This window comes from Gigantopelta aegis, chromosome 9, assembly GCF_016097555.1.
Source record: "Gigantopelta aegis isolate Gae_Host chromosome 9, Gae_host_genome, whole genome shotgun sequence".
Lineage (NCBI taxonomy): Eukaryota > Metazoa > Mollusca > Gastropoda > Neomphalida > Peltospiridae > Gigantopelta > Gigantopelta aegis.
In genome coordinates, this window is record NC_054707.1 from 71,969,110 (window position 1) to 71,994,704 (window position 25,595).

Sequence of the window (25,595 nt, forward strand, 5' to 3'; positions counted from 1 at the left end):
ATAAGTATATTGATTATACGATTTAAAATACTACTTAATATTAATTATTTATTATTATACAATAACTTAATATTCAACTTTTGCTATAGTTTCAGATTAAAGAATCTTATACAAAATATGCTTAATAACACTTGAATATTACTAACAAACGTTTCTGGTAATTAATGTTTCTCTGGTTTATTCTTAAACAAAGAACACAAAATCTGCTATATTATTGATGTCTTGTTATCTAGGAGCTTCTTTCCATCCCTGATTAGATATAATGATTTGCTGGTTTATTCTCAAACCTAGCCTTGCTTTGTGCTTATAAAAGCAAATGGATTAAGACATGGCTACTTTCTAGTGGCTTCTTCTAATCCCTTAGTACAAATCTGTGATTACAGCACCATATGACTTTCATCTCTTTCTGGGGTTTACTCATAAGTTCTTCCACTCTAGTTTTGTATTGCAATGCGTCAAAACGTGTGCCTTTGTTTGTTGCAATTACACCCCCACCCCCCCCCCCCCTCCGGGGGGGGGGGACTGATCGAAACTTATGGAGCCTTGTTGGCGTACAGAGTCGCACCCTGGGTCACGGGCGACCGTGACCTTGGTGTACGGCGACCGGGTACAGAAGAAGGGACGGTGGAGGAAGAGGAGACGTGCGTCAGGGGCGGTGCAGGGGGGGGGGGGGGCAACACCGGTGGCTAAACTGCCGGCAGCGGCTCCTTCTGCTCCGTCGCCCAACGCCGCCCACCCGAGGAAGAAGACTGGATCGAAAGATGCGCCAGCCCCGGATGCTCCAGCTTCACCCACAAAGGACCAGGACGACTTGAACACAGCCATCTGTGACACGCCGTACCAGCGACCAACTCCACCGGCGGAAGGCAACCACCCTCTCCCCCCCCCCCCCCCACCCCCCCACCCCCCAATGGGGGCAATGGTCACTACAGGCCGGTCGTCTCCAACAGAGCTACGCTCAACTTGTCAAGCTGATCTTAAAGGACGTCCGTAAGCTCATCAGCATGTCCAAGCACAAGGCCTACCAGCACTTATCAACAAGCCGTGCTGACGGGGACTTTGCCTTTCATCGCGTCAAGCTGCAGGAGGGATGAAACGCAAAGTGCGTCACCATCCTCCGGACAGGATTATATCACCGCGTCGGGGAAAGACTACCGTCCCATCGCCAGAAGTTTAGCGGCCTCCGCGTACCGGCAGTTACCTCCCGCAGCTTGACGTCACCGACTTCATCGGCACACCTTAGGCGGCGCCCACCTACCAACCTCCTTCACCTCCGCGAGTATGGACTTTGTCAGACTTTAATTTTTTTGGCCGCCATTTCAAAAAAATTGTTTATTTTTTTGTAAACAGTCTGGCACCTTTTATTTTTTGGCAGTCCGTCTAAATTGCTTCAATCACCCTCAACTTTGGATGAGCAGTCTAATTTTTGGTTTGGCCTCTAATTGATCCCAGACATGGTTATTCCCAACTTAATAAAATTTTCCAAATTCCGTCCACCTCAAACTTACACACACACACACACACACACACACACACACACACACACACATCCTATGCCGGAATTAGTCACTGGCGAAGTCAGAGGCTAAGTCCGGGGTAGGCGTGCCTGAACCTTCATTGGATATGGGCACGTAAAAACAGTTCCCATTCCAATAAGTTCTTCTGTTGCAACCAGTACATGATGGCAGAGTGAGGATGATCTTATATCTGCCGTATTCAATTTACCAACCGTCCTAGAACATACCACTGCAAGTGAGAGACAGGGATATGTTAGGTGTAACTGTGCTGGTCCTAAGAGATGCGAGTCCAATCGTTGAAAATGTTTCAAAACAAAAATTCAATGTTCCAGCCGTTGTCACGGTAGCCTTGTGTGCAAAAACAAGTGACCTTTCTATACCAATATGTTACTTTCATGATTTGACACGGACTACTTGGTAACATTCAACTTCATCTTCATGTACAACTTCTGAAATGGTTTAATTTGAATTTAAATAAAGCGTTACATTAGGACTTGAGTGGTGTGGTATTATAGATAGCACTTTAGTCATTTGGCGTAATGGCTGGTCATGATTTTCAGTCATTTCGTGAAATGCCTGGAATTTTCAGTCATTTCGCGTATTGCCTGGTGGTCACAGGCACTTTGTGAAATGACTGATTTGTTTAGGCATTACGTGTAATGACTGGTTTCACAGATTGACTGTAACATATATATATATATATATATATATATATATATATATATATATATATATATATATATATATATATATATATATATATATATATATATATATATATATATATATCAGATCTTATCTCTGATTATACCTAGAGCCGAGCCACTCGGGTAGTAGCCTGTCCGATACAGAGAAATCTAATAGATATACAGTTAGGAGAGATATTTGGATAATCGTGTTTTATTCAGTTACGGGTATTAAAGGATCCCCGTGACACTGTCTCAAAGTGCGATGTTTGTTAACGCCATTTCAGACATTCTTCATTATACACAATTAAAAACCGCCTTGGAAATTGCTGTCCCAAAAAACATGATGTTCCAAAAAGTATGCGAATACGATACATAATATATATTATATTTTTTTAATTTCGAGAATTGTGAAATGCTTTCTTAAACATAATTAAATTGTTGTCGTGAAAACATTAGGTCCTATTCATTTTCATGTCACCTGTGCTGGCTTTAGTTAGACACAACATCCAATGGATAGTGGATCCATTACGATGGACAAAGACAGCCGCAAGCTCAGAATTAACTGGTCCTCTGTCCTTTGCAAATGGTGTATTGCAATTTGCATTCATTCGCTTCGGTTCATTTTGTCTGTGCGCAGTTGTTATTTGCAGAAGATTTTGGACCAAATTTTGATCTTAAATTTTTAAAAATTAATATTTCCCTTTACTGTTTGCATCTACAGTTGTCCTGTATGGACGACCAGAGTTCAACAGTTCGAAAACGAATAAAAGAAGCGAAAAAGAGGGCTAGGCCAGGTAACTTAAGCAGTGATCGAGAGATGGAAATGGTGTACGTGACTATTCTCACGCATGCTCATAAGAGTCGTAACGCGACGTATGTCTTTCTGTGAATAACCCATCACGGCTCGTGTGTCTGTAAAACAATAGTCTGCGCTCTCACAAGCATTTTAATAAATTTAAAGATTTTTAGCAAAATTTTGCTGTGACCAAGCATTCACACTGACAGTTTAGTTTTCCTGATCTAAATTGCAACAGGGCTCGAAAATTCCTGTGGCCAGGTCGCCAAATGCAACCACTGCTTGGGCGACTTAAATATTTAAAAAATAATGGCATTAGTCGACCAAATAATATTATCTCCTCTATAGCTATAACACATGAGCCACTATTATTATTAATATTTGTATTCTACATTAAAATCTTGCTCGTGGTTCGCTTACCATAATTTGCTAACATGCATTATTATTTTTGGGCGATTTTCGAACCCTGTTTATACTGGGTCAGTTTCACTTAAAGGGACACGCCATAGTTACGGCTAGTTGTTAACCATTACGGCGTTTTTCGCTATTCAACCCATTTTTTCACAAATAAAATTGCACTTTACTTACATTTTTTATTTAGAATACACATTTCCATTCACCTGATGTGCTTTTTGGTAATCCTGGTAATCCTGATGTTTGTAAAACCACGAAATGCATTTTTTTTATTTCTTAAAATGCCGCACGCACTCGAGAAAAAAACGTTACGCAAGCGAGGTCCAATCTATTTTTAGAGGGAATCTTCCTGTGTGAACATCACAGACGTTGGTATACCACGTGACCGTTATCATTTTGGTTCGGGTTTTTTTCTCGTTCATGGTTCGCGCAATCAACATCCGATTTGTTGTCGTTTGCTTGTTGTTCATTTGTGAGATGTTTCTTCACAGTTCGTGAACATTTTCAGTAACAATAAAGTTCAGACAAGTAAGTCTCAATACAAAACGTTACAAACTCTTAAAACCAATAATTTTGCTAAGTCTTACGATATCTGGAGAGGGGATACAACCAGGACAGAACAGTTGGAACATGTCCAGGAGAGGTGAAAGGAACATACCCCAAGTCTGTGAAATTTGTGACGTAGGCATTGTTGTGCTTCGAGCGACATCTACCGGTGACATCAGAATACTAACTTTCAAAATTATTTCAAGCAATTGGGACATGGGGATTCCCATGGTATTTATCGATATAAAACCTGCTTTTTCACTCCATTTGATAAAAATGTGATCTAAGTGTGTTACAGGTTTGTAGATTAACCAAATTATAATATATTTTCCCTGGATGGAACTAGGGTGTGCAGCTTTAAGTTGGGTCTACGCAAAATCCAGGCACAGGCCAAAATGTAAAATACTGGTAAATTCAACAATATTTAATGCACATTATTGCTTAAAATATTGGTATATTAATTAATAAAATGGCAATGCTATGGGTTGACTAAACAGTGTGGGGCGAGATGATCAACTGCTGGGGCGAGTTGGCATGCTCCCTATTGAAAGGGTGTGCTGTAAGGTTTCTTCCTGTAGTGTGTGTATTAGTATTTAGTAGCTCGAAATTTTTTAATGTTAACAGGGTTCTCACAGACCCGGAGTCCCAGGTCCCTGACGCAGCGATCAAGGATGGGACACACCATATTGCATGCACATGCATCCCTGTGGATGCAGTATATTTTTATTTTTATTTAACTTCAGTACGATTTTTTTTTTTTTAATCTAAATTTACTGTAAAGTAAATCGGCAACATTCATAAAAAAAAATTGGAAATTAGTGTTAATTGGTACAATCAGTTGGTCACTCCAGAAAGCCACCCGGAAATGATATCTCCGGTTATACGTCGATGTTTTTAAGTGGGGTTACTCATTCATTATGCGAGACAAATGGAGATCACTGTTTTACTGCAGCCAATGAGAAGTCATCTTGTAGTTGATTGATGTGATCACCGACTGTCGACGATTGCCTTCAGCTTTGTGAATCGGTTCTGTCGGTGTTATCAAAGGTGCGAAATGATCGGGATGACTGAGGCCCCTTAGACCAATTACTGTTGTGACAACTACTCTGTTTGCTTTTTCTGGGCGCATTTCTTATTAAAGATTATCCATTCATAATTTAAAAGGAAATTATTATTAAATTTGTTAGCGGCCATGTCTTGACACATGTAAATTCAACGACAAAACAATTGTCGTCAAAACACCGACTAATACTATGGTTTTGATAAGGTCAGGTCATAGGGCTTTACGTGCATATTTAAAGCAAGCTGTTATAGCACACGCCTGTCCTGGGCACAGAAAAGCTTTAATTTTCATGCTGGTTTCGAGTTTTGTATTTCTGTGCAAGGGGCGAAGGGATGTATCATGTCGGCGCAAGTATTATATCAGTAGATATAGCACAAATTAATTATAATTTCACCATGTTTGAAGTATAATCTGTTACTGTAAACGTAGAAAGTTTCAACTAATAATGATTGTATGTAAGTGAGAAACAATATGTATTCCTCATCAATGCACCCACTTCGTGGAAATGAACTCAACCATGTTACCCAGATTTACAACATTAACTGGTACGACAAAACATGACTAATAAAAAGTAAAACTTGTTGTTGCTAGTAATCAAACATTTAATATAGAAAATACAACATGTCTTAAACAGTATTTCATTTTATTTAATCATGTTTTCTAGCTTTACGACAAGCAGCTGGCAGTACACTACTGAATAGTAGACTGGCCACATGGACCTGCAAACAGCGCTTATTCACACCGTGAGGCGGATCAACTGAACAAAACTGGTTGAAAATGTTTGGTTCTAAAAATTGCGATGGAATTTTTTTTTTCACAAATATTTTCGCCAAACCCAAAAATTCTTTCGCAATAATTTTTTTTTTAACGCAATTGGTGAAATATTAATAATAGTCACCAAATATGTTTTGTTATATCGATCTGGTTGAAGATACTTGTTGCTATAATGACAAACAAAGGGTTAATACAACAAATTTTAGTTTATGGATTGAATTAGTAACCTTGATAGAATGGTGAAATTTTATTTTAGCTCTTTTTTTTTTTAGATGTTGGTAAGGTGGTAGTGAAAATATTTTGTATGTGGGGCATTCTGTATAAAATATATAAATACATATGTATTTGAGTTCTTTTGTGTCATTATTAGTTGAATATATATGAGTTACCTGGTATTTGTTTTATATTTTATTATACATTTTAATACCGGTAATTAAAAAAATGTATTCATGTTCATGTACTTTTTATTACGACATAGGCTAAAACCATTTAAATGTCAATGTTTTTGTGTTGTCAGTTGTTGTACAATTCACTTGATATTTTATTGGATATATCAATTCATCTTCAAATGTGGACTCCTACATTCCAAATGGACTCAAAATATACGGTCATGAGTCCACAGACTCTCAATATTTTTGGATGAATGAGAACCCTGGTTAAGGTATTAAATGTGAAACATAGGATTGTTGTTGTGTTAGAGCGGGAATCTTTGTACAGTATTGATATAGATAGTTCTTTGGTGGTGAGAGAGCATGATAACTGTCCAAATGTCCTAGCTCTCTTATTGTCGGAGTACTCTGGCTACTCACCCCAGTGTTTGGACAACTTGCCAAATCGTCCGTCATTTTATTTAGTAATAATAAGAATTTTATATACTTTAAACACCTTGCATGAGTTGGTTGACTGATATTTAGTACTTGTTAATAGTAGCTCCAACTTATCTGTTCCGGTCTGGTTACGGCAAACGAAAACAGTTTAAATTTAATATAAAAAATTTAGTTCAGTACTCATGACAATTTACATCTTTGAACTCCTAATGTATGTTCTGGCATGAAGTATATTGCATTTCCATCAAATCTAATATACATGTATAATACTTTACATAAAATAAAATGCATCTGGGGCGAGTTGCTAACACTTTTTGGGGGAATGGACTAAACGGTGTGGGGCGAGTTAACAAATTAATTTTGACATTTGTTTATGGAGCATTTTTAAAAAGAATAATAAATTATATCTTTGAAAAGAAAGGTTAGAATTATTTTGTGCACAATACAGTGTATCGTTAAAGTTACATTGCATTCTAGCAGGGTTTATGTGGAAGAGCGTAAAATATTAATTAGCAATTTGATGAATTTGCTAAGAAAATCTGTTGCTAAATTCAAGTTTCATTTAACCAAACAGCAAAAATGGTGGTACATCTGTAAACAACATACAATTTTGTATAAAATTTTTTAGTTCACACTTGGCTATATTTGGCGAGCGACAGCGTAAACCCTGTTGTAGTGTAGTGTACATATTAATGGTACCTACCATAGTGTGCAAGGCCTTATGCTTTCATTTATTAAAGTAAACTAATTCCAGCTCCACTTTCCAAACCAAATCAACACAAGAAATTACATGTAGTAGTCAAATGAAACAAATAATAACCTACCATACTTTAAATCTTCATTTCCAAGTAATTTCCATACTATCAACAAAATAAATATTCCAGAAAAAAAAGACCATTTGAACGCAAATTAATGTCTTTGCCAGCTTTACTTTATAAATAACGTCTTTTCTTTCGGTAACATAAAATCAAGGAAAGAATCCCAAATGAAGTATTGCTAAAATTTTGGCTAATTTCCTAAGAATCAATATGATTATGTGCAGCTTGTTTTCTTCATTTCTTTTTTGTGTAGAACTCTGCTCTGATAAAGCTGGCTGGTACAAAGAAAATTATGCGCATACATTCGATGTGAGTTTATCTTCTGTGAAGGATAATGTTGAGAGAGTGGATGCATCAAGAGTTAGCTGTCAGGAGTTTGTGGAAAAGTATGAAAAGACATACACGCCGGTTGTAGTAACTCATGCACAAGATGATTGGAATGCCCAAACTAAATGGACCCTTGAGGTAAAGGCAGTTTGTGTGTTGAAACTGACACGACTAAGTACTGTGTACTTGTATAATAGAAGCCAGGCTTTCTGCCTGGAAATAATTTGAGGGTACATAATACATTTCACGGCTAGCTCTGAGTGAGCAAAACTATTTGACAAATTGTTTATTAAACTTGCTGAAATTGTCAGTTATTTTCCTAAAAATATTTCAATTATTACATGAAATTATTTCACCAAACTAAAATATAATTCCCTATTTGTTAAATTCGCATTTGGCGAATTTGTCAAGTACCAGAGCTAGCCCTGCATTTAATAAAACCCAAACTGATCATGAGTGCCTCTACTGGGTTGTTAGGTAGGCACTTATGGGTTTAAAGTCTATTGACAATGGACGCTGCATTTAATAAAACCCAAACTGATCATGAGTGCCTCTACTGGGTTGTTAGGTAGGCACTTATGGGTTTAAAGTCTACTGACAATGGACGCTGCATTTAATAAAACCCAAACTGATCGTAAGTGCCTCTACTGGGTTGTTAGGTAGGCACTTATGGGTTTAAAGTCTACTGACAATGGACGCTGCATTTAATAAAACCCAAACTGATCGTAAGTGCCTCTACTGGGTTGTTAGGTAGGCACTTATGGGTTTAAAGTCTACTGACAATGGACGCTGCATTTAATAAAACCCAAACTGATCATAAGTGCCTCTACTGGGTTGTTAGGTATGCACTTATGGGTTTAAAGTCTACTGACAATGGACGCTGCATTTTATAAAACCAAAACTGATCGTAAGTGCCTCTACTGGGTTGTTAGGTAGGCACTTGTGGGTTTAAAGTCTACTGACAATGGACGCTGCATTTAATAAAACCAAAACTGATCATAAGTGCCTCTACTGGGTTGTTAGGTATGCACTTATGGGTTTAAAGTCTACTGACAATGGACGCTGCATTTTATAAAACCAAAACTGATCGTAAGTGCCTCTACTGGGTTGTTAGGTATGCACTTATGGGTTTAAAGTCAACTGACAATGGACGCTGCATTTTATAAAACCAAAACTGATCGTAAGTGCCTCTACTGGGTTGTTAGGTATGCACTTATGGGTTTAAAGTCAACTGACAATGGACGCTGCATTTTATGTACTTTGATAACTTTTAAACAGATGTTGTCTTACTATAATCTATTAAAATCATGTATCAAGTGATTTCCAAGCTTTTAGGGTACATATACATAATTTTACCATTAGTACTCTCTGGCAGAAACGCTGGTAACTAGTACTAAGTTCTTTTACTTTTATTTCAAGTCGTCATTTGGTTTATCAGTTTGTGGTAAGATGTCATTGTCAGTTGAAACTATCACAGTATTAATAATTATACATACATGTACATGTATAATTTATACATTTAAAAAAAAAAAAAATCTATTTTCAATCAGAAATTTTATTAACATAATGCTTAATATTGACTTGTCTGTTTTGTTTATTTCTTTTTAACATCACGTCCTCAACACAAGTGCATAGACAGACAGACAGTTTATTCAGTAAAAGGCCTCTGGCCCAAAATACAATCAATTTACACAATTTAAGAGCATGCTTTACATGATTTAGTCACATAACGGTCTGCCATTTAATTAGGTAGTGCATTTATAAATCTAAATACATAGTAAAAGAATTTTGATAAATTTAGTATTAAAAAATTGTTTTGAGATGACATCAGATTAATGAAGATAATTGTTAATGGTAGACCAGCATTTACTTTCACAAAGGGTGAAATGAACATATTCTCAAATAACTATATTTTTTGCATACAAATAATACATGGAGCTGATCTTCAATAATAAAAAACTGGTTATTATCGTGACAAAAGGTGCATAATCTTCTCTCATATACAATATTATTAAATCTACCTGTATTTACACATAAACCAAAACTATTACATCTAAATTTTGTTAATGCAATTTGGAATCTCAAGGGGATATTCATGTGTAAATAACATTCAACATTTAATAGAGATTTATACTGGTTACAATAGCAAGAATCCAAACCGTTCATAGAGGAAGCCCATTCTTGTTGTAGAATATCATATAGTCTTTGCTTAAATACATTAATAAACCTACTGATGTCTCCCACATCCTGGCTTATCCATACAAATCCAAAACAAAGTTTGAAAAGAATTGTTTTAATGCCTGTCGCCCAAGCAATATGACCTGCATCATCAAGAGATTTAAGCATGACATAACTCTGTCTGGGCTATCTGAAAAGAGAAAGCTGTATTAATTTACACCAGTATTTGATAGCACGAGTAATGTAAATAAGTTGGAGAGAAGCTCTTCCACATTCACCTAATACCATATAATTTTTTACTGACTTCCCCACCTTTAAAAGGTGTTTATAAAATTTAATCTGAATGGCTTCTATTACCCCAGATTTCTGACCCATAAGTTAGAACTGGTGTTATCATAGTATCAAATATTTTCAAGCTGTCAGCTACACTTAATATCTCCTACCCTTTTTTGGTATCTAAATAGTGCCAACGTGGACTTATTTGCCTGAACAGCCAGACACAGCTGAGCTTTATTCCAGAATAATTTTTGAGTAAACACAATACCCAAATATTTATACAATGTTACTGTTTCGACTCGCGTCCATTATAAAACCATTTTTCATAAGATTGCAAACGACGTTCTTTCCTAAACACCATCACTTTTGTCTTGTCAAGATGTAGCTTGAGAAATTTTTTCAAAAACTTTAATGTCTAGCTGTAACTGTAAACTTGAGTCGGCAAGAGCAGTAACATCATCTGCAAACATTAATATGTGCATATTTTCCAAATTTGCTGTAATAAAGACCCCATGATTACCAGAATTTCAGAAAAATCTGTTCAATTTATTAATAAAAAATAAAGGAGACCGGACACCAAACCATATATACGGCGTAATGAATTTGTTTGCCGTCATAAACCACAACACGCAACTACCGCGCTCCCCTTATTGATCAGGTTAAGCGTGCCAGTCTTGGTTGGGTTGTTTTTTTTCGCCGATCTCCGATGTTTGCCGGAAACTGTCGACAATTGATGAGCTAGACCCGTGACGTCATTGATGAGAGGAAAATGGAAAAAACTACCAAGCAGCATAGATGAACTTAGCGATTCGAGAGACGAAGAATTGTGTCCAGCTGATGCTAATGGCATCAAACCGTATCAGTTTGAACCACTTATCAGAGACTTTGTCCGTAATCCTGGAAATGTTGTTTTAGACGAAAATCCGGATGAATCAACTGCCGACGAAGACGAGGAAGCCACACGGTCATAGACTAGCATACAAGCATTTTTTTAAACATAATTTTTTATGACTTTTTTAATGTAAACTGAAGATTTCCTTCAGTTTACATTAAAAAAGTCATAAAAAATTAGAAGAAAAGCACACAAAATGTATTTTATTTCATCATACATTTTTTTCAGCATAGATGTAAATATGACACGTCAGTGGATATTCCAGAGGCCAAATTTGCAAAAAGCATCCCCTCCTCACCAAAGCAAGATATAATAACAACCTAGATAATTTAAATGAGGACGTTTTTATAGCATTACAAAATCCTGTTCTTCCATATACTAGTAACTTAAAGGTTTTGTTCAAAGATCAGAAAGGTTGCAAACATATATATGATTTACTGAACACTCAAACCACCATTCCAAAATCACAAATAAAATATTCTAAAGAAGGATATATCTATGATATATACGATTGGGAAAAATATTACATTCTACCCTTTAGATCTGTCAAAAGCACAACATTATCTTGGTTTCAGTATAAAATCATACACCGAATTCTTACAACTAAGAAATTTCTAAATATGATTAATTATATTGATTCCAATGCCTGTAGCTTTTGCAGCAAATCACCTGAAACCATACAACACCTTCTATTTGAATGTAGTTTAGTACATTCTCTGTGGGAAGCAATAGAAAAATGGATAAGAAATGAAACTGGAATTAATATCACTCTAAGCAGAGACATAGTTATGTTAGGCATGATCAACAACGAAAAAGGTGATTTCTCTCTCTCTCTCTCTCTGTCTCTCTCTCTCTCTCTCTCTCTCTCTCTCTCTCTCTCTCTCTGTCTCTGTCTGTCTGTCTGTCTGTCTGTCTCTCTCTCCCCAACCTGTTCACTGTCTATGTTCTGGGGGCAATAAATCTTTAAAAAAAAAAAGATATAATAATTTAACAAAAAACTTAAATTAGCACAATTTTCTTTGTTATCTTAACTAGTTATCCTCCAAGTTTTAATGTGTTAGGTTAAACCGTGTATTTTTTATTATTAAGAAAATGTGTTACCAGCCTGCCGAAACTGTCCACAGCCAGGTACAGAAACACAGAAATGTTGGGAAATATACTGACAATTAACTAATATATGTCTTATCGACAATATTATTATATAGTCTTTGCATTTATTAATTAATATAAAATCCAACAGGCCCATATGAACTGGGGAGGGGCGGGCCTAGGGGCTTGTTCTCCATCACACACTCTAGGATGAAAATGTATGTTTTAAATTTTCACTATATAAATAAAGATGATACAAAGATAAAAATCTAGTTTGTATCCTTCACTAGAGACTGTATCCCCCCCCCCCCCCCCCCCCCCCCCCACACACCACACACACACACACTTCAAATATCGTTCCTACAGGCCTGTACAAATGTAGATAATATGTAGAGGGTGAGGTTAGGAGCCAGTTCCTTTTATCTTTAGGATTTTGTAATCATGATTTCAAACCAACTGTTTCAGGTAGTTTGCTCCACATACTGACATAAAACACATTTGTTATATATTGGAATAAAATAAAAATAATTACAATATATCCAGTGTTATTTTCTTTAATCATTCATGGAGGAAGAAAGAAGTCCTGATGAACATATATTACAGGTAAAACAAAATAATATATGATGCTTATTCCATGTGGTAACTATTGTTAATTTTGCTTTAAATTGCTAGATGCCAAAAGTGATTAATTATATTATTTTATAGTAACAGTCGAAAATTAGACGACCAATTGTTTCAACCTCTGCCAAAGATACCAGGTTTTTTGCCAGAAAATAATTTGAGAGTATGTAATAAAACAACCCTCTCCCCCCCCCCCCCCCCCTACTTGTGAGCTTTTTTTTTTTATCACATTAATTTTTGTCATTGTAACCAAAATCTGATGTAGCGTTTATACGCGGTCCGTCGCTTTCGTTCAGATCTATGCATAATCCCGCCCACTTCTGTTTTTACCCCAAACCTAAGGCGCGCAGCTGACCGGTGTCTCGCAGCGAGCCGGGCGTCCCGAGTAATGCGGTCTTTGACGCTGACTTAATCCATTACACACTACGTGTCTTTTGGTGTCCGGTCGCCTTTAAGCAAATTTGTGGACTCAAAATACACCCCTGACGCGTACCGATGTCACACTTGAAATAATCAGTAAGACCATTTACTGTTTTTACACACAAATGTAATTTACTGTACATTGATGAAATGCTATTTAAAACTTTGCCCAAAATTCCCACTTCAACTAAGCTATCCAACAGTACATCATGCTGTAACATCAAACGCTTTGGAAAAGTCTACAAATAAACAGTATACAGTAATCAACCTCTAGGTTTATATATATATTTCTCAATCACCACATGAAGAGTAAAAATATGGTCTGTAGTAGAATAATTAGATTGAGACTTAAGTCTCTAGATTTTCATCGCACCACCTTCGCAGCCGATCATTCTGAACAGATGTAAAGATTTTACATGAAGTGCAAGTGCATATTCTCCTATGGATAGTACATGTAGTCTTGTCCGAACTTCCCAACAGCCAATGGGATGGTCTAAACGTCTTCTGCTGTATGCTCCCTCTTGTTCTGGTCACATGACTGTAACTTCCTTTGTTTCCTTCACTGGTTTGGTTTGATTGGATGTTGGGATGTTCGGACCAGACTACTACCTGTAGGGGAATATGCACTTGTGGTGAGGACAGATGATATACCTACAAAAGAGAAAACACCTCAACCTCATTGTCAACTCCATGGATGTGAGAGTTATGCGGAAATGCACTTTTCCATTTCGTCTTAAAAAAAACAAAAACCATGATGTTCAATACTGTTGACCACACAAGGTTCATTTGCATGTTTTCACAGTTTCAAGTTTATGATGTGTGCTATATATTATAAGTTATAACAAGTTTAGATTTGTTAGCATTGAATGCAATTTTTGGCAGTTCTAGGGGTTGTAAACACCAATTTTCCTTCAGGGGCCCTTCAGCGGCCCCTGGACCCCGGCCACAGTAAGCTTTTTTGTTCCAGCCCCTCTCACATCCCTGCAACTTGCCATTTAACATGTTTTGCTAATGAATGAAAAACACAAACACATCAGTTACTACGGATTAACAAGCTAATTTTAGCTATCAGCAGACATTTCAACTGCCTTAAAGCAACTAAAAGTGTCCATTATGTTTTTTATGCAAAGTTCAACTTATGTAAATATATTGTTGTTATATTGCCTTAAGTTAGAAGTTGGTTTGTACATAACCTTAAGTAGCACACACAAATTAGAGTAGAAGTACTAAATACTACTATAATATTTTCAGAGAAACAAGGCTGGATGCTCAGTTATTAATATTTAATGATTTTTAAAATGTACTAAGATTGTGGTTTCAATACGTAGAATACTTGTGTTTTAGCGACTGGCAAAGAAGTATCGCAACCAGCGATTCAAGTGTGGAGAGGATGATGAAGGATATTCGGTAAAGATGAAGATGAAATATTTTGTTGCCTACATGAAAAACAACACTGATGACAGCCCTTTATATATTTTTGACAGCAGCTATGGTGAGGTAACCACATTTAAAATGTTTTCATTAACAATAGCTAACTATTGGGAATTACTAACTTTTTAGATTAACCATGACAAAATGTTGCTTGTAACTTGTACATAAAATTTACCAAATTCTTACATAATGCTTTTTAAAAGTCTGCTTTTTGTTCTTTGAATTTAACGTAAAAACATTAAATGGCTGACCATTATTAACACTTTTCCCTGTGTGTTATACACACCCTTCTTTAAATACTGTAATATTTCCAACTAAAAAACCGCATACTATTCTATAGTATGTTTCAATTTACTTTTACATAAAGCAGACAATGAATATCTGATAAAGAATGTTGCCCTTTGTACAGCAATAATCGGTCATTTATTAATCACCATTACTAAATTTTGCTTTCATCTGATTGAGACATTCTTTTCCACACAGCATGTGAAGAGGAAAAGACTTCTTGAAGACTATGATGTTCCTAGATACTTCCGAGATGATCTGTTCCAGTTTGCTGGAGAGGACAGACGACCACCGTACAGGTAAATGAAACAAGTCATTTCTTATTGTTAAATGTGTGCTTACAGTGCTCTATGTTGTGACTTGGCAGCCTTTTCCCACAGCTTTTTACATTGGGGGGGGGGGGGGGCTAGAAATAGCCCAGTGGTAAAGCGCTCGCTCAATGCACGGTCAGTCTGGGATCGATCCCCGTCTGTGGGTTCATTGGGCTATTTCTCGTTCCAGCCAGTGCACCACAACTGGTATATCAAAGGCCGTGGTACGTGTTATCCTGTCTGTGGGATGGTGCATATAAAAGATCCCTTACTGCTAATCAAACAGAATAGCTTATGAAGTGGCAACAGCAGGTTTTCTCTCTCAATATCTGTGTACCGGCCTTGGTGGCGTCGTGGTTAGGCCATCAGTCTACAGGCTGGTAGGTACTGGGTTCGGATCCCAGTCGAGGCATGGGATTTTTAATCCAGATACCGACTCCAAACCCTGAGTGTGTGCTCCGCAAGGCTCAATGGGTAGGTGTAAACCACTTGCACCGACCAGTGATCCATAACTGGTTCAACAAAGGCCATGGTTTGTGCTATCCTGCCTGTGGGAAGCGCAAATAAAAGATCCCTTGCTGCTAATCAGAAAGAGTAGCCCATGTACATGTAGTGGCGACAGGGATTTCCTCTCAATATCTGTGTGGTCCTTAACCATATGTCTGACGCCATATAACCGTAAATAAAATGTGTTGAGTGCGTCGTTAAATAAAACATTTCTTTCTTTCTCAATATCTGTGTGGTCCTTAACCATATGTCTGACGCCATATAACCATAAATGAAATATGTTGAATGCGTTGTTAAATAAAACATTTCCTTTACACTGTTTTTACATAATTATATATTTATTTTTGACTTAAATAATCCTATTCATATACAGTGATACTCCTCTAAACCGGACACCATAGGGACCAAGTAAAAAGTCTGGTTTTAAGAGGTATCCGGTTTAGAGAGGTTCTCGTCTGCACAGATATTTAAAAAAGGACTATCAAAAACGCCCGGTTTACAGAGGGTCTGGTTTTGAGAGGTTTCACTGTACTTACCTTTGGTTGACACCCGATAACCAATGTGTATTTTTTGTGCTGGGGTGTCATTAAACACTCATTCATTCTAAGACTAACCTGAGAATATTCAACATATTCTGAGTCATGCATATTACATAAGATTGACTTGATTACATCTCTGTTGGAATGTCATAAATTTATGAAATGTCACTTTTTGTTATGCTTGTGACAGAATTTTGCAGTGTTATTAAATTTGTAATATAACTGTATACGGTTTCGAAATTGGTCATTGTAAAATTCATATTAGTTTACGACATTATTGGTACTATTCAGAGCTCGTTGGTTATTTTTGTGCCCAGTGACTACCAATGATTGATCCATTGCAGTGTTCAAACTAGTGTTCCATGACTGCTGTATCAAACGCTGTGGTGTCTTCTGTCCTTTTTATAAAAAAACAGTCCATATATATATATAAAAGACTTGATAACTGGAAAGAGTAGCATGCATTGGATTTCATATCTTATTTATGTTTCCTAATAGTCACTGATTAAACAATGCACGATGATATGTCATTACATTAACATTCCCTTTTTGTCTGTCTTAAAAAGTTTTCCATCTTTGTTTTTAATAATAAATTGTTTATGACATGATAAACAGGAGTAGATGTTTAAGAACTTGAAATAGTTGAGCGTTTTTCATTTCTAGGTGGTTTGTGATGGGTTCTGCACGTTCAGGAACTGGAGTTCACATTGATCCTTTGGGGACAAGTGCCTGGAATGCCCTGGTTAAAGGTCACAAGAGGTGAGTGACGTTTTTCATCGTTTACACTTTTATACTTTTATTATCCTCTACCTTCAATCATTGTTGATAGACCTATCATTGTGAGTGTCTGTTGTTGCATCTTTACTAGCAGTCTCATTAACACTAAAGGGCCTGCTACACGATGCAATAGAATTGGACCAAGTGACTCGTACGAGTCAATCAGACCAGCTGAATCGGACATGTTGCCATATGGTACTTGTCAATCGTATGGAACGTGACATCATTGAAAAACATCCTTGCTGTAACCATGATAAAGAATGTCGGGTATTGATAAGAAAGCAGCTGTCCTAACGTTTCTGTCTTTGTATATAATGACTGGACACATCCCAAAAACAGTTGTGCCCCTGATACAACTCTATGAGCTGTTGGGTTTTTGCCGATGAGAAGCGAACAGAGTTTTCCACCATTACACTCTTTACATTGAGGTTATCTGTGCCATGATCTGATTGGTCAACATCACCAAACATCCTATTCAATCATGTGAAAATAGAACAGGTTCTAAACTTCGACTTGTACGAGTGACTCAGGCTGATTCAATCGTATGATATGCCAAAAGTTACGATTTGCTTGTTGGCGTTGCAACCCACTGTTGCAAGTCACTCTCACTCATACTAAATATTGTCCTGATAACTTTTTCTGTAGTCGTTTTATTTGAAGGTATTTTTAAGAAGAAACATTTTAATTTCAAGGGTGTCAGAATTGGCATATGAATCCAAAACAGTCTGAATGAAACAGTGAGATATTAAAACCATACTGATCATATGTTGGTGCCCAAATCCTCCCCCCCCCCCCAAAAAAAAACCCCACAACCCCAAACACAAAACAAAAAAAAAAAAAAAAAAAAAACCCCACCCACCAAGATCATAGCAGAAATACAGCTTTTAAGGTTTATACATGTATAATGTCACAGCTACAACTAAAAGCAGGTTATTCAGGCTCCAGGTGTTACGTTTATACCATAAATGTACCGAGTTTTGTTTGATTGTCTTGTTTTAGATGGTGTCTCCTGCCCACACACACCCCTAAAGAGTATATTAAGGTGAAGCCTGAGGAAGGTGGTAAACAGAGGGACGAGGCCATCACCTGGTTCAGGTATATCTACCCGAAGATCTGTCACCCTTCATGGCCAAAAGATCTAAAACCAGTAAGTTTCATTAACATTGTACTTGAAAACTTTTAATAAAAACATTTGTCACCTGCTACTGTAACATCAATTTACCACATCACTGGATGTATACATATAAAGTTTAAGGCCAAAAGATCTAAACCCAGTAAGTTTCATTCATTAACATTATACTTGAAAACTTTTAGTAAAAACAGCTACTGCGGGATGTCAGTTTACCATATCACTGGATATATATGGTTGAGTATTGTAAGTTTGAGACTTGGTGATTTTCGTGAAATTCACGAGCATACTTGTATTTCAACCGTTGTTTTTTGGTAATAAAAACATCAGAAGAGACACCAAGAGGTTACAAACAAGTTTCACAGAAATAATGCAATACAAACAGATATAACGAGAACAAAATATTTGCTTACATAGTTTTTAACTATTTTCACTAATTTCTTTTTTCACCCTGGAAACGAAACCCAACATTATCAAAAATACAGAAGTAGATGAAAATCGTTTGAGTTGGATGGCAAAAATGACAGCTTTCGGTCACGTGACACATTGGGAGGGACTCTGTACAACCATGATACAATAATTAAATAGGTACTAACAGAGTTGGGGTTCTTATCAAATAAACAGCAAATAAAGTGTTGACAGATTACTTGAAAGTGGGTTATAATGCCAGAAATTCTGCTTTAATGTACTGCACCAAAGAAAGAGTGATCATGAGAGGTGATCGATTTGTTGCCCTCACTGTAAATCCAATAGTCAAAACAATGAACAGTAAATTGCATGTTCCATACTGATTTCAGTTTTTCCACAATTATCAACATTTAAAAAATTTTTATGATGTTTCATTATGCATTGTTTTATGCATTTTACTGTCCTTTTCATCAGTTGTTTAAAGAAAGGAGGTTTGTTTTTAATAGAAAAGAAATGTGATAAAATGTTCCAGGAACAAAAGAATTCTTTAAAGTGACCCCAATTGAATGTGACGTCATAGAAAGTAACACTGTGTTTACTCTCGACTTTACAATACTCTAACTGGATGCCATTTGTTTTAGGGGGAGTGTGTTTGGAATGGTGTTTATTTATTCAGCAGTGTTACAGTGGATTTTATTTTCATTTGACATTACTATGTATGAAAGTATGGTCTTTCCGATCAAGTCAAACCTTAGGGTTTCGAAATTACAATACTCAACTGCATGTATAACATTTAAATCTCGGGACACTATCTTGAAAATTGCCATCTTGGATCAGTGGAGCCCGTTTAAGGGGAGTAATCACTCTCCACATTTGTTTTTCATCGCAAGGTCTGCTGAAGTCAGTACAACTGTTCTTGGACCTGTAGGAAAACTAATATGAATATACCCATTTAATAACAATATCATTATAATTATAGTAATAAACTGGGGCCAGGGAAAAGCTTCTCTGTTTTTTTCATTGTTTTTCAAAATCCAAATCCCCTATTAGCAGGGGTTGAAATTTAATTTGTTTTACCACTATCCCAATGGAATAGTGAATTTCAAAAAACACTATTCCGTCTAAAAATGTACTATCCCTTCAATTATTAATGTACCACTAGTTTTCCTGAATGTGCTATGTCACCCTGTACAACATTGCATAACAAATAATTGTTTATATACCAGTCTATGCATTACTGCGTACTAGTTGGCATTACAAACGAACTCACTCCAAACGTTAGTCTCGATCAAAAAGACGTTTATTTTATACTGGTAAGTGCATGAGAAAGGTCTTAGTAGCACGAGGATTTGTTCTGCAGAAAAATGTAGCTGAAAAAAAAGCGTAAGCAGAATAGTCGCAGGCGATTTTCGGTATTCCGTGCTTTCTTTTCACTTTCATGACGAAATATTGGAAGAATTGTTTTACTATTCCGTTTCGAAATTTACTATTTGCAGAATAGTGTAAAATTCGGCCCCTGATAAGTAATGTTCCTATGTTGCTGGTCTCACTACCTCTGTACAACAAATATACCTAATATATTCTGTGAGGAATGAATTCAAAACGTTTTTGCCACAAAAATTTTACATGTATGTACATGTATGTCTTCAAACCCATATGCCTAAAAAAACAACTTCCATAAATAAATTAACTTGTTGTTTTAAAAATCGCAGATAATTTTAACTTATTTTAACTTAATTTAACTAATTATCATGCATTTCAATTCACAGACAATGTATTAGATTTGGTATAAATTCTAATCTTATCATTACTATTTCTTGCAGCTTGAAATTCTTCAGAAACCAGGAGAGACTGTGTTTGTTCCGGGTGGCTGGTGGCATGTGGTTATTAACCTGGATGACACAGTGGCTGTGACACAGAACTTTTGTAGTGTTGCCAACTTCCCCATTGTGTGGCACAAGACAGTTCGAGGCAGGCCCAAGTTATCCAAGAAGTGGTATCGGACCTTAAAGGTGAGCTTTACCTCATTTATTCAAGACGTCGTATCAGATATTAAAGGTGAGAGTTACCTCTTTTATCCGAGACATGGTATCAGATTTTATAGGTAAGCTTGATCAAAATTATTCAAGAAGTGGTATCGAATCTTATGGTAAGCTTGGCCAATATAAAAAAAAAATACTTGATTCCTGACATCCAGAATTGTCGATTGCTTTTTCTTTCTTTTTTCAGTTTTTATACACTAACAATGATTACCAGTATCACAAAAAGTACCCCTGACACAACAATAAAAGCAGTTTATAGAAATTTAATTACTTCAGAGTTCAAGTAAATGCTAATAAATTATATTTGTTAAGAAAGTATGCTCTGTTGTTGCAAAAGTAGAATATGTTCTTCTGCATCACATAGCGACTCACTGACCACGTTTCAGAGGTCACTACACACTTCTGAAATATTAAATAGTATTTGTTAATAATTTTTTTAATCAATTAGCAATTATTACTAATCAAAATTTAAAAAAAAAATCCTGTTACTTTCAACAAAGATAAATAATTCTTCTTGCAGAAAGTGCGTCCCGACGTAGCGGAGATGGCAGACAGAGTTGACCTGAACCAGCCGTCCGGGATGAACTCGGACAGTTCGAGTTCCGCGTCGTCCAGCTCGAGTAGTTCCAGCAGTTCAGACAGCGACAGTGACGCTCAACAACAGCTGTCCAACAGGAAGAGGTTTGTAGGCAGCATAATGGACTTTCACTGATGTTGATGATTATTGTTTTATATTTGGTAAAAATATACTATATCTTCTCTCTCTTTTTGTAATTGGTAAATATATACTATAATATCTTCTCTCATTTTTTGTATTTGGTAAAGATATACTATATTTACTCTCTTTTTTTTGTAATTGGTAAATATATACTATAATATCTACTCTCTTTTTATTCATTTACTATAATATTTACTCTCTTTTTTTTTCTCTTTTTTTGTCATTGGTAAAGATATACTATATTTTTTCTCTTTTTTTGTATTTGGTAAAGATATACTATAATATCTTCTTTTTCTTTCCTTTTTTTGTAAAGATATACTAAATATTTTTGTATTTGGTAAAAATATACTATAATATCTTCTATCTTTTTTGTATTTGGTAAAGATATACTATGAAATCTTTGACATATTAATATCATTTACATTTTTAGCCATATTTGTCTTGCAGTTACAAAGTTAAAAGATGAGTTATTGGTATTACTTTTCTGACAGTGATGGTGTCAACTTTTGCATTAATCAGTTTAGATCAGTTTCTCACAAACTACATCCTAGGTCAGAGAAACGTAGGTTATAGCTGCTCGTATAGCTGTTAGCACAGTGCACTGAAACCTTTACAAACCTTTTCCGACAGTGCCGTCGCTGAGATATAAATTGCCATAGGTCAGGAGCATCACAAAAGTGCCATCAGTAAACCTCAATGATAGCAAAATGTTTACACCTGGTATACATTAGCTGCCAGTATATAACATTAGTAAATTTAAAAAACGTCTGCGTACAGCAAAATAACCTTTCAGTCTTTATTTATTTGCTGCAAAAGTCTTCTTCTTTTTTTCAGTTGCCATGGGTAGGCTTTAAATTGCCATCGGTGGGCTGTTTCATCCACGGCAATTTCGTTTTTATATTGTCTTGGGAGACATTCTTAAGTTCGAGCCCTGTGACTTCATATTAATTACGTCACATACTTCAGAGGCTTCCACCCCTCTTGAAGAGTATTCCATAAAAAAGTAAAATAGAAGACAGCGAAAAACTGCATGCTTTTTGTCCTACAAGATCTTGGCAAAGTCGAGATAGGTGACATGTTTATCATCTAGTGCAGTCATTAAGTTTGAGCCCTGATGTCATCACGAGTGCTTTATACCACAATGCATGTTATGATATTGTTAGATTACTTCACATTCTTTCACCCATCTTGAAGAGTATTCCATAAAAAGGCAAAATGGCAGCCTGCACAAAATTACATGCTTTTTGCCCCATGTGATCTCAGCAAAGTCGATATAGGTGACATAGTTGTTATCTAGTATGTTGAATCTGTGTCATTGTAATGGGTTTTTTTTTTCAAGATTTCATTCTGGACAAAATGTAGGGGAAATCTAATGGTAAATAAAGGTATTTATCGTAGTTGTTAACAATGTGGTTCTGACTTTAGGTCTGCGATAGATATTCATCACAGTGCACTGAAAACTATAATAATTATTTTGGTTGACGAGACATTTAATTGTTCTGTTACAGTGGAATTCTCGTCATAATGACTCATGTTTGAAAACTACTATCATGGTGATTTCGATTTGTTTGGGTGGGGTTTTTTTAGAAGAAAAGTTAAAGAAAGATCATCTTCAGCGACGCGGTCCCGTTCCTTGACCCCGAACGGAAGTAAGCAGCACATGCATTTCCACCATCAGGATCGCCGATCTCGGTCCCGCTCCAGCAGCGGTGGGCGATCTCACAAGAAACAGAGGGAGAGTAGCCGCAGCGTTTCGAGCACGCCCAAGAACTCCAGATGACAGGAGATGAAAGACGCGTGCACGCCATTACTGGCAGCCGGGCTCTATTGCTGCATGCCTCCGTACCTGTTGGAGTTGTTTGAGAAAATAAGACTGTCTTACAATTTGTGACCGACTGTTGAGCTACATTTTCATAATTTAATCATGTTGTCATATTTTTAAACAGGATTTTGCTTGTTGGCATTGTCTAAACATCTTACGGATTGATATGAAGTTTTCATAATTTAACTGTGTTATGGTATTCTTGTCAGAGTTTGGCTTATTGACGTGCTTTAAAAGTCTTACGGACTGTTGGAGGTTTTTATAATTTAATCATGTTATCATATTCTTATCAGGATTTTACATGTCCACATGTTGTTACTAGTCTTAGAATGTGTTTCTGTTTAATTTGTGGTTCAAAACTAGAGACTGAACTATAGAGTAAACATTTGGGGTGGAATTTACAAAGCCTATTTTAGACTTGCACATGTGTAACTGCATATATTTACAATGCTTAAACACCTGCATTTAAGAAAAAAACAGGCTTCAGTTATTTGGCCCTTGGCTTTTATATTACGATAAAACAATTTATAGTTATTTTAAGTAGAAAGACATTTATCAGTGTTACAATCCATGATCTTAATTCATTCATTATGATTGTTGCCATTTTAATATCATTTTATGAAACTAGTATATTTTTGTGAAATGTGATCTTTCATCAAACGGGATGAGTGAATAATAATCAAACTATATATTGTGAACATTTACAAATGCAGCATTAGCTTTTGGGGTTGTCTTTTTTATCTAAATACACAAGCATTTGTGAGTATGTTGTTTCAGAATAAAAACATTATTTTAAAAATGATGTGGGCAAGAGTAACTTGTGACCTTTTATATACGGTGCTAAAATATTCCTTGCAATGAATGTATACCAGTCTTAGAGACTCGAGACTCAAATAGAGTCTGAGACACTAATGATATGACAATGCCATACAAATTGTATGCGTGTGACATCATTAGAGATCGAGTCTGGATGCTAAAAGTTTTATAAGCATGGTTTAAGAAAAACGGGCTTCGTTAATTCAACCCAATATTTTTTTTAGGAGTACTCAGGTCATATTTAAGTGGCATATTTCATGGCATTCTTGGATGATGATATTTTTTTGAATATCTTGAAATGTATTCTTACTTAGTTATTTGTACCTCTTTTGTGCAGCTAAGATTCCCCATTTATAATTAAATTTCATTTAGGGTTATGCACTGTACTTGGTCTGGTGTGTATGCTTTTTTTTTTTTCCTTCATCTATTTGATCTGTTATTGTTTTCAATGCTTATGTAACTGTTTTTGCAAGAAACTAAAACAAAAATCCAAAAGTGTATAACGGTATACTATATTATACTTCATTCATAACAAAATATTTTATGATGTAGTTCCTAGTTTTGCTTTTAATGGTGATTTCTTGAAATGTACTCTCATTCTAGTCGTAAATATTAGGCACAGTGCATTAATTTTGGTAGTTTGACATTCATCTTAAGGTTATTTTTTCACTATAATCAATGATGTTCATTTGGGTATGTTACTGTTGGAATGTTTGTCAGTAATTTTATGCAAGTTTAAATCGTGTGAACCGTTTTGAGTAACAACCCTTTAATATGCAAACTAAACTCCACCTATAGATGAGATGTGCTTTTGAATTTATTTATTTTTCCATCTCTTTTGCTATGTCACAGTATTTGGACATTCATTATTAGTCTTTTTATTTCATTTAGATATACGTTTTTGTTTTATTTTACTGTTCCTAGAAATTAGTTTTTACTTAAATTATTTGTAATCTTTGAGTAATGATTAAAAGATCATCGGAGCCATTCCAAAAATAATTTTAGTGGTGATGATGCTAAATAACATCAGTATCTCGTTGTTCAGTTTAACATTTGATTTACATGTAATCTTTGAACGCGTTTGATAAATTATGAATCATGTTGAGTACCTTTGCCTGAATAAATCTGTTGATTTTCTGTGATGTGTTAACTGTTTTATTAGATTTATTTTTTAAAATACTGTTACCAAATGTCTGACATGAGCTGTTTTTCAAAGAATACAGATGGGAACAGTTTATAGATGCTCTTAAATAGATAAATTTTGGAGGTTTTTCATCTTGTAAATTCTTTTAAACTAATCCAATATTGATGTCTACACATCCATTTCTGGTCTTGATGTTTACAGTGGCAGTAACTTGCGATTTTGACCATTTCCTCCCACAAATATAGCCAAACAAATCTACATGTAATGGTGTTACCTTGCATCTAATAAGCTTCTGAATATTGTACAGTGCTAGTTTGTGGCCTAGCCAACGTTTGGTCAGTAATGGTTAATTGACAGAATTATATTGTACTCTATATGAATAGTAAGTAAAAAATTCATTAAAAATCCCATTATTAAAG

At 35.8% G+C, this 25,595-nt stretch overlaps 1 protein-coding gene across 1 annotated transcript; it reads left to right on the forward strand.

The window, feature by feature from the left end:
* Positions 1-2,803: 2,803 nt before the first annotated feature.
* On the forward strand, positions 2,804-25,169 carry LOC121380775 (bifunctional arginine demethylase and lysyl-hydroxylase JMJD6-like). The gene is made up of 9 exons (XM_041509743.1): positions 2,804-3,000; positions 7,698-7,909; positions 14,592-14,744; positions 15,162-15,262; positions 16,984-17,079; positions 18,097-18,244; positions 20,458-20,646; positions 21,197-21,357; positions 22,982-25,169. Exons 1-9 carry the CDS (start codon positions 2,937-2,939, stop codon positions 23,172-23,174), a joined length of 1,317 nt encoding a protein of 438 aa, XP_041365677.1. The 5' UTR covers positions 2,804-2,936; the 3' UTR covers positions 23,175-25,169.
* The last annotated feature ends 426 nt before the right edge of the window (positions 25,170-25,595 follow it).